The 10,170-nt window shown below is 48.2% G+C and overlaps 2 protein-coding genes across 2 annotated transcripts; both read right to left on the bottom strand.

The window, feature by feature from the left end:
* Positions 1 to 556: 556 nt before the first annotated feature.
* On the bottom strand, positions 557 to 2,978 carry LOC124663802. Its single transcript, XM_047201462.1, has 8 exons — positions 2,697 to 2,978; positions 2,510 to 2,577; positions 2,192 to 2,339; positions 2,029 to 2,109; positions 1,339 to 1,425; positions 1,130 to 1,215; positions 900 to 1,020; positions 557 to 693 (listed from the first exon to the last, which is right to left on the bottom strand). The coding sequence occupies exons 1-8, from the start codon at positions 2,961 to 2,963 to the stop codon at positions 619 to 621; spliced, it is 933 nt and encodes a 310-aa protein (XP_047057418.1). The 5' UTR covers positions 2,964 to 2,978; the 3' UTR covers positions 557 to 618.
* Positions 2,979 to 8,011: 5,033 nt separating this feature from the next.
* Positions 8,012 to 9,332, bottom strand: LOC124663801 (cytidine deaminase 1-like). Its single transcript, XM_047201461.1, has one exon. It carries the CDS (start codon positions 9,194 to 9,196, stop codon positions 8,249 to 8,251), a length of 948 nt encoding a protein of 315 aa, XP_047057417.1. The 5' UTR covers positions 9,197 to 9,332; the 3' UTR covers positions 8,012 to 8,248.
* Between the last annotated feature and the right edge of the window lie 838 nt (positions 9,333 to 10,170).

Here is a 10,170-nt window from a genome sequence, read left to right as displayed (position 1 = left end):
TGAACCGATTGAGATCCTCGACCCCCGGATAGAAGTTGTGATAAGAGCCCGCAATAGGATCACTTGTGTACTCTTGGCAGAGGTGCTAGTGGCTGCGATCGTCGCCCTCATGTCCACACCCACGACGGGAGATGCAGCGTTCACCATGGAGCTCGTCTCCTTCTCGGGGCTGAACGCCACGGTTGGCCCCACGGTTTCTCCGGCGTTCACGCTCAACCTGCACGTCGAGAACCCCTTCATCCTTCAGCCCTGGTGCTCCAACGGCGGCGAGGTGGTCGTCTCCTACTCAGGTGTCGCCCTCGCATGGTGCAATGCACCGGTCTTCTGCGTGCGGAGGCGCTCGGCGTCGGAGCTGACGGTGCTGCCGTGGGGGTGGGAGGTTGGCCTGTCCGAGGATTTGCGGCGACGTCTCCTGTCAGAATGGCGCAATGGCACAGCTCAGGTCTCGGTAGAGATGATGTTGTTCAGCCCTGATTGCTGGATGCCCTCAGAGACATGCGGTTCTGAAACCTTGTACCGGTTCAGGCCTTTTAGCCTTAGCTAACACTTGGGTACGTACAGCTATACAATTTTCCTTTACTCAAACCTCCGTACAAAATTTATTTATTTATTACTTGTCTAAGCTGTTTTCTTTCTGGAGCACACAATGTACATCGGATCTGTTTGTCCTGTATTGGGAGATATATCAATTGCCTGTTGGAACAGAACAGAAAAAAACATGTTAATGTCTGTAGGCCCTTTAAACCCCTAGGGCGTAAGCAGTGTAAACTAGAAGCAGGTACATGCTTCAGTTATACCATCACAAATCCAATTTTAGGAGGCCATTCAGTCCTTGGAAACATGAGGGCATGCCTTAATCATATGTGACTCTGGAACAAACGAAAAGAGAAATGGCATACCTCAGGGGCCTCAAAACCTCCAGTATAATGGAAGTAAGCACCAACTATCCAAGCATGATCAGCATCACCAGTTGATGTCCAGATAGATATAGCTTTTGTCCAGAAGCAGCGATTTGAAAAACTATATCCAGAGTCAAAGGTAGCCGTTTAGAGCGAATAATGAAAGACAAACTGGCATTTGACAGGTCTTACCGAATAGCATATATAATTATTGCAATGCTACTTCTTACCTCATGATAGCTAATCCAGATGGTTTAAGGATTCGTCGCATCTCCTTAAATACATCCATTGGTTTGTTCAAGTAGTCTACACTAACCTAGAAGCAAGAAAAGAACAAGTTACTATTAGATAAAAGGCCCAAATGTACAATTAGTTATCTGTGGTATCGCTACAAAGATGGTCCATTTTTCAGACTGAATACAACATAAGAACAGCGTACCACGTTGGTTATAACATCGAAAGTGTTATCCTCGAAAGGAAGCTTCGGGTTCACATTGAGGTCTTGCACAACGTACTCTGTCAAAACCTATTGTCGCAAGACAGCAATCAAGAAGCGTAGCAAAAAATGTTATTGTCAGTGCATCAGCCGAAAAGGAACAGCAAGTATCAAGATGCTTTAATAGTACAAAGAGACATTTATAGCTGATTACAACATATAGTGTCATGTTTAGAATTACTTGCCTTGCCCCTAATGTAGAGCCTTCAATTAAACTCTATCTATTACTGAAAGCGTATGTTTGCAATACAGAGAAATGTACATTCGACAACACACATATGAGAGCAGTGGCATTATTTAAGTCAAAATTAGCTGTGAAGAAAATGAAGTTAGTACATCGTATCCAATCACTGTGCTTCAGTTATAGACAGAGTCTGACTTCCTTTTCCCCTATCACCAGAAAAAGTTTCATTTTCTGAAGAATCATTCTTCAGTAGCCATGTAGATACATAGTTTAGTCGTAATAAGCCATGTGACTACTACCTCATATCAGTCGAATCAAAATCTAGCATAATTCAACAAATGAGTGAATTATTTGTTCAATTCACGATGCTGGGTTGCTACTATCTGTTCATAACTGATAAAAGTTAGTAGAACAAGTGTACTACACTAATTTTAGTCAGGAAGCAGTACCGGATTCTTTTGGAGCTCAGCTTCATTCATACCCATCCCAACGACCTTCTCTTGCTTGTACCCAGGTGGGTAATGGCTCACCTACATAAGTGAAAACCGGTAAATCAACAGCACGAGAAGACACTAAGAAGAACTGGTCACCTGCAAAAATAAAAATTCATACCCAGCTACTGCACATATCCAGGATGGCCACGCCTGGAGAGTTGCTTGGGGGAAGAACTTGGGAGTAGTATTTTGTGAGAGCCCTGATGGCTTGGTCATCAATGTGCGTGACGAAACGGGGAGCTGAGTAGAACTCGGCATCTGAGGATCTGGCAGGTGACAAGAACGCATCCTATGTCAAGCGATGTACAATGGCGGGTCATAGAAATGAGTAAAACAAGTGCAGTAGCAGGCTAGCGTAAGCCACTTGCTACCCTTAATTCTGAAAGCTCTGCACACGGCGTGACTGCGTCAGTGCGTGCTCCGAGCTAGTACTTACTCGTCGAAGCGGCTGAAGTCGTCGGGCTTGAAGGGGAACTCGTCCGGCCACTCCACGTTCTTCAAAATCTGCAAACCGCCATGGATAGTTCGCGCAATTCAATTTCAACAAGTGCCGACGGGTGCAGGCGTGCCGCGCGCACTGCGCCGAGCAGGAAGCAAAAGAAGAATGTTTGACGAATGCGAACCTCTTCGACCGGGGAGACCCCCTGTCTTGGCCGCGCCGCGGCGACGAACGAGCGGGACGGGGCGCCGCTCGAGGCCATGAAGGCGAGCTGGTCGACAAATGCGACGCCGAGGCCGAGGAAGACGCGCCGCGGCCGCGTGGCCCGCGGTGGCACGGGAGCGCCGCGGACGCGCGGGGCGGCGGCGGCGGCGCTGGCGCGAAGCGTCCTAGGGCGGGACCTTCTCAGAGCGACGAGGAGGAGGTCGGGGCGTGTCGCGAGGGTGGCCATGGAGACGAGCAGGCGGCGGCGGTTGGGACGGGAACGGGGCGCAACGCCGCCATGTGTAGCGCCCGAGAGCGCGTCGTGGCGCTACGCGCGTCGCAGAGACAGCTTTGCCGTGGATTGGGGTTGGGTTTTGGCTCGTTGGCTGCTCTGAACGCCTGTCACGTGGGTCCTCTTTGATCTCTTGCGATTTCGCCTTTTGTGCAGCCAAAACATACTCCTTTGTGTTTTTTTTTAGAAACCAGTCCTTTGTGTTAAATGAACAATTAAAAGAAGGCAGTCTGCAAATCTATGTTTCAGAACGACCCTGGGACCTTTTGGACAAAGTTAACATTTTGTCGAAAATTCAGCACAAAATGCTACCTTTATCTCGTAAATAGTTTTTAGAATAACTATTTTGCATGACTCCTGCCCCAAGAAGTCATGCCCAGTAGTATGAGGCTATGGCCAAATGTTATTTTTCTCAAAATTCACTCCCCCTCTCTCACTCTCTCAAGGCGACATAATAGTTCTTTGGTCAATCAATCGTTCCCTCCACCTAAGACACAAAGATGTAATGACTAGGTATGTCCCAAACTACCCTTGGCTTGTTCCGTAGAGCCAACAGGTGCCTGACCCTCGTGGTCAACCTTCTAGTCCCGTATTCCACCGCCACACCCTTGCGGTCACTAGTGAGGACTGTCGGGAGAAGCCCTTTTGGCAGGCAGCGACACGGCATTCCCCATGCGTGCCCGACGAGGTGTCTCGTCGGGAGCTCGGGGTTCATATTGGTGAACGTCATACGACCGATTTAGTTGGTTGTTCAACGCAGGTGGCACCGAATCGAAAGTTCTAGCAGTTATCTTGCGCGTAGTGCATCATGTGTGGGTTTGGTACGGTGATGGTAGATGTCGTGTTAACGAGCATGCTGGTGCATTAGCAATCCTCAATTTAGACTTTGCTATGTGTGATGCACTCGTTTGCCAGAAGGTGGTGGGCCCATGCGGTAGATCGAGGCCTTTCCACTTGATTTTGTTGCTAGTGGTCATGTGACACATGTGTTGTTGTTATCCCCCTTGTTCGTCAATAATGAGATGAGGCTCTTCTCTCTGGAGTGGTGGGCTTCCATCTCAGATCTACCACTGCTCTGGTGGACCTCGTGGGGGTAACGGTCAGGCTCGAGGGAAATTCCCGCTTCATGCTTACCATAGCAACGCTAGCGCATGTTGTCCCCTTCTTGGTGGAGGCGTCACGGCCTAGACCGCGCTTTCCCTTTCTTGAGCAACAGGAAACCCTAGGCGTAATGGTGTCGTTCCCTTCCGGGAGGAGCTGTCTAAGTTGCTCGAGGAGTCAACCAAGCGGCTGATGGAGCTGGAATCGGTCTCATTCCATGGCGTGGGCTTTCGGGAGGCAATATACTGACGCTGACTTTTCATTGATAACGGCTCCTTCAGTTCTATTCGGATCATGGCGTCCACTTGTCGACTCCTTCTATGGGCATGGGTGCAGGGTACCTTTCTCTGAGTTACTTGGAGTTACGGTCGTTCTTCGAAGGGTACTGGCATCATACGTGATGGGGCCTTAGTGCTCCGTGTCGTGGCTCATTTTCATTATTGACTAGGGATCGAGCAAGTCGATGTTGGGTTGGTCGGTTGTTTTGGAAGTGGTATGTGCTTCAATTATGGCTTTATGTCCGTTTTTTTCTCATAGGTCACAAGAGCTCGGCAAATTTACAAAAATGGTAGGGTACCAAAGGAAATTAAGTTAGGCATATGAGAAATCCATGAAATTCTCAATTAAATTTTAATACCAATTTCGTGGCAGCTAAACAAGATTATTCTTGGAATAAGATGGAAATTTCTTAATTTCATCCGTAAATGATATGGGAGCCAAACGAGCTACTAAACTAAATCACTCTTCTCTCTGATCAATAATAAATGTAGGATTAGGCCGCTGTTTTTTCTGCGATTGGGACGCACATGATTGCCGCAGAAATTACTATGTCCGGTACGGCTAGTCGGTGTTCTTTTTAGAACCCTCTTGCTGCTTTGCTCCTTGGGTTTGGCTTTTGTGTTCCTTCAGTCAGACGTGAATACAAATGCAGGCAAGGAATATGCTTTGCAGCTTGCCGTACCTCTGAACTGCAGCTTCCACTCTGAGCCGTCCATGGCTACGGGACAACCAACACCGACAAGTAGGAAGCCAGTTTTAGCTAGACTTGCTACTTATTAACGGACGTGACAGCTGATTAGATCGAAGATCTCGATTACTTTAACCAGTAGTTGCTCCATCACGACACTGCAGAACAACCGGCATAGCATCTCACCTCCCAATTTTTTTTTTTGGAGAACAATCTCACCTCCCAATCTGCTCTGGCATTCTCGCGCACACCGCACCAGAGTTAAAACCACGGAGCGCGTATCCGTAGTCGCGTACCAGGCTACATTTTCTCCTAAAGCTGCGGGCAAAATGTGTTGGTAATATCTCTGCTCTTCTTGGACACCTTCTAAGCAGAATGAAATTCAGAGTATCATAGTCAGTCTAAAAAATGAATTGAAAGTGTCTTTCTTCATGAAATTGCTTATGTTGACTACATGAGCTATCTGGATAATCAAAAATAATTTTATTTTGAAAGGCAGCACACCCAATCTTTACATATGCAAGAAAAGATTTAAAAAGGAGCCGGCTCTTCTTGTTCATAAGACTTCTAGAAAATCTTATGCTGGTCTTAAAATTTGGGTTGAGAGATTTAGATAACTATGACAGTTTTGTTTTGTTTTCTCTCTTTTTAGACCCTTGGTTTTTTAGCTAGTTTCTTGTTGCTATCCTCTAGCAACAGTCCTTTGTACCATATGACTTTTTAAAATTTAAAAATATACACAGTGGAGAAACCCACTATAAAAAAAAGTGAGAAATATTTCTGTGTATAATGGTTGCGGAGTCAGCTGAAGCTGTCGAGCACAAGCTACTGCTGAAAGCGACCACTACTACTTTGGAAGCGGAATCGTTTAGGTCGGGACTCGGGACAAAGACGTACGCTAAACCCAGCCAACAAACCATGGTATCGCAGTCAGAAATCGGTGGCTGCTAATTTTATTTATTTATTCAACGTGGTTTTGTGTAGCTGATTTTTTTTTTGATTTATCACTCGTATAACATCGCTTTCTCTGCACAGGTTGTTGTTTTCTCCGGGACACTCCTACATGCGCTTGTTTATCGGTCGAGAGTGATCACAGCAAAGAGACTTTCATCCAGCAAATGATGTCACTTGACTATGATTGCATAATTGCGCTTTGCGTCATCTAATCAGGAGCAGACCTCGGCCGTTACTGTGCTGTGGTCTACGCTCAACTACACCGGTTCTTTATGCCGTGGAAAAGTTCACAAAGTTGACCAATCGAGAGTGTTGGGCTCCTTTGATTAAGATTTATATACTCCCTCTGTCCATAAATAGATGCCAAAGATTTATTCAAATTCGAATGTATCTATACACTAAATCGTGACTAGATACATTCAAATTTAGACAATTTTTTTGCATCTATTTATAGACAGAGGTAGTAGAATTTATGTAAGATTTGGATTTTCACGGAAAATTTTCCATACTAGATGTTTGATTCATAGAAACAAATTTTATAGAAAAAATACTGCAAAAATCTTGTAGTGCAAATCCTATAGAAAAAAAACATTAGCTCATAACCTCATAAAAAATTTCATTGCCACAATCAAACGACTCCCTATACTTAGAAGAGCTTCTTTCCTTGGAAATTCAATTCAGCCCCCGGATATATATACTTCCTCTACCACAAAAACATATTTCGAAGTGTAAAAAAGCTGATAAAAATTCTACAAGTACATCTCCATAATATATATGTGTCCGTCAAGTTTCGCTAAAAACTGATATTTTTTGTGGTCTACCTAACAAAGAGAAAATTTATCTTGTCAAAAGCCTTATTTTTAGCACTTAATTATATCTTTTTTACACACGCATGAAACAACTTTGTTGGCACGTGCACGTGAACATGTACGTGTGCACTTTTAGTTTTAATTTTTTAAAATTTCAAAATATGTCTAAAATGCATTTTAAAATATATGGAGCAAATGCTCCCATGTGCCAAAACACCACTCTCTTTCCTCCTCCTCTAGAAAAGTCTCGTTCCTAGCCGAACACTCATTCTTAGCCCACTAAATCTTACATTTGGCTCAAACATTATAACAAACACTTCTATGCACCCAAACATAGATCAAACATTCAAACTAGATATATAAACATATAAGTTTGATTCACCGATTCACCGCAGGCGCTGACATGGAGGCGAACATTATCCACGTCGTGCGCCCACGGCCCCACGCCACATGCGCTGCCGACTGGTAGGAACCAAGCCAATACTTTTTTTTGCATGTTACGGTCGGGATCTTCGCCACCCAAGTGCCCCACAGCCGCCGGCGCATCCGTGGTACTTCACTTGTAGTTGTGTGTGTGTGTGTGTGGGGGGGGGGGGGGGGGTCATCGAAGCCGCGCGAGCTCCGCCATGAGCTTGGGGCGGCTGCCTCGATTCGCGATGCGGATTGACGGCGGGGACAGGCGATGGGCAGTTTCGGACATCTACGCTGGCGGGGGAGGGGGACGGAGGAGGTCGCGGATTGGAGCAAAATGAGGACCAAGGCGGCCGATGAATCAAATTTATGCTCCTCTAAAGTCGATAGGGCTTCGGTTAGGTTCTGTTTAGACTTTAGAGGAGAAAGCCAAGATTTCTTCCCCTCTTAACTTTTTTAGTATTTTGTCTAGAGTTGCTATAACATCATAATTCTACGCCTTTTTTATTTCTATATTTTTCCATCCTATGACTCAAAGAAGTTCTATGTGTTTGAGACTTGCAAGGAAGCAGTGGACCAATGTGCCTGATTGGATAATCACACACCGGTGACCGCAACAGGTCGTGCAGTGCGTGCAACACGAGCTCCTCGTTCCTAACCACTTTTTTTCTAGTATAATCAATTAATCATGAGCTGTAGTGTGTAATCCATTCATACAACGACGTAGAGCAAGAGACGGCGAAGGAGAAGCAACACATTACTTCCAAGAAAAATACTCCACCACCTGTTTATTTAGAGTGTTTTTTTTTTCTGATATCACACACATGAACAGAAGAACAGTAATCACTCAAAGGTCCCAGCTCTCGGTGTCCGATCACGAGCGCCATGTCGAATTTACAGCTCACCCATCTGCACAAAGATTCTTTCTCATCTTCTTATTCTTGTTATGGATTATGAACATTATCTCGTCCCATCTCGTCTCCACCAGGAGCCGTGCATCACACATCGGACGATCTGTACTTGTACACGTGGAAGGTCGCCTGCGGCGCCACGCCGGCCAGGAAGATCCTGGCCGTCGCCTCCTGCGCCGTCACCGCCCCCTCCTTCTCCACCAGCGCCGCCGCCACCACGTCCCCGGCGGGGCCGCCCCCGCCGGCCACCATCGCAATGATGGCCGTCTGCACCGGGCCGAGCGTCGGGTTGTACGCCGCGGACTCCAGGCAGCCCCCGGCGTACACCTTCCCTTCCCCGTCCGCCACCGCGAACCCCGCCGGGCACCCGCTGTACGGCGCATGCGCCGCGCGCGCCGCCGCCTCGGCCGCCTCCCTCAGGCGCGCCTCCATGTCGCCGGCGGCGAAGCCATTGGCGGCGACGGGGTCGCCGAGGGGGTTGTCGTGCGGCTCGAGCACGAGGGGCGCGTCCTTGGGGAGGAGGTCGTGCGGGCCGAAGGGCCGCGGCAGGAGCGACGCCAGCGCGCGCCACTCGGGCGCGCATCCGCCGTCGGCGTCGGAGGTCACCAGGATGCGGATCCCGGCCGCGCCGCGGATCTCCTGGAGGAACTGCCGGCAGTGGCCGCAGGGCATGTGCGAGACGGCGATGGCGCGGAGCGCGCGCTCCCCGGCGGCGGCGGCGTTCGTGATCAGGAACTGCTCGGCGTGGACCACCTGGGAGAGGGGCACGCCCAGGAACTCGAGGTTCACGCCGACGTACACGCGCCCGCTCTCGCCCAGCCCCACGGCGCCCACGGGGAACCGCGAGATCGGGGGCCGCGCCAGCCGCATCGCCGACGGGACCAGCAGGGGCAGCAGGTCCTCCACCGTCCCCACCCCGGCCGCCGCCGCCGCGCGCTCCGCCTCCTCCGCGCTCATCACGAACCCCGGCAGCTCGACCGCCGCCGCCGGCGCAGCCGCCTCAGAATTCGCTGTCATCATCTTCTCCTCCCCCATTGCTCAGATCTGACTTCAAACTATTGTTACCAGTATATGATTTTCCTATCCTGTACTGTAATCGAGTATTTGGAGATGGAGTGTTTGGATGTTTCCTCGAAGTGTGGAGGAGAGCGAGGAGGGGGGAAACTTGGTGGTGCTGGTGTGTGGGTATTTATAGCGGACTACCACAGCAAAGTGCTTTGCTTCTTCTTCCTTTTTCTTTTCAGATGATCAAGTGATTTGATTTTTTCCCCTAAGTGTTTTGTTTCTTCTCTTCTTTTTCCTAGGCTTTACATGGAAAATGATAGGCACCGATAAATATCGCCAATATGACGTGGATGATATGGTTGTCTGGTGATCACATACGGCGCTATTGGTTGCCATTTTGAAGCATCCAGCGGCGCGACACATTTTATTGTCCGTGAGCGTCCGTTTGCGTCTGAGGGTGGCTCCAGCAAAGCGACGCTTTTTTTACTTGCTTTTTTCCTCTTCTCCATTTAAACATAGTTCCAAATATTATATGTTGGAACATGGTTTACACAAGCTAATACATAGTTTGGACTATGGTTTACACAAATTAATAAATAGTTTGAACCATGGTTGACACAAATAAAACATTTAAAAAAAAAGAAACCAGTTGTGTTGATTTTCGTATGTTCGCTGCCAAGAAAGTACATTCGAGGGCACACCCAGTCATCCAAACTGGAAAATCCAGCTGGTGACAGTGGCCCTGTTGGTTCTTTCGAGGAAGAACATCCAGAAACCTCCGCTAGCGGCTTCAATTGGCTCGTAGCCATATTCGCCGCAAAGAAAGAACACTCTAAGTTCTAACTATCGGTGTCCGAGCCGGATTCGCCGGTGTGGTAGTGCCTGTGGCACGCTGTGTCATCGAACACCTTGACGATCATCTCACCATCACCCTCGTAGAGGAAGGTGAGCTGGCAGCCGGGCTCGAGCTCGAGGTCGCGGGCGAACTTATCCACCCCGTGTGC

This window comes from Lolium rigidum, chromosome 6, assembly GCF_022539505.1.
Source record: "Lolium rigidum isolate FL_2022 chromosome 6, APGP_CSIRO_Lrig_0.1, whole genome shotgun sequence".
In the NCBI taxonomy this organism is placed as follows: domain Eukaryota; kingdom Viridiplantae; phylum Streptophyta; class Magnoliopsida; order Poales; family Poaceae; genus Lolium; species Lolium rigidum.
The sequence above is the reverse complement of the archived record's forward strand: the minus strand, read 5'-3'. Positions and strand labels throughout refer to the sequence as shown.

Coding starts and splice junctions, on each gene's coding strand:
- LOC124663802 (XM_047201462.1), bottom strand. CDS start 2,963: ATGGCCACCCTCGCGACACGCCCCGACCTCCTCCTCGTCGCTCTGAGA. Junction 2,340..2,509: donor GACTTCAGCCGCTTCGACGA/GTAAGTACTAGC, acceptor GTCACCTGCCAG/ATCCTCAGATGCCGAGTTCT. Junction 1,216..1,338: donor TCGATGTTATAACCAACGTG/GTACGCTGTTCT, acceptor TCTTGCTTCTAG/GTTAGTGTAGACTACTTGAA.
- LOC124663801 (XM_047201461.1), bottom strand. CDS start 9,196: ATGGGGGAGGAGAAGATGATGACAGCGAATTCTGAGGCGGCTGCGCCG.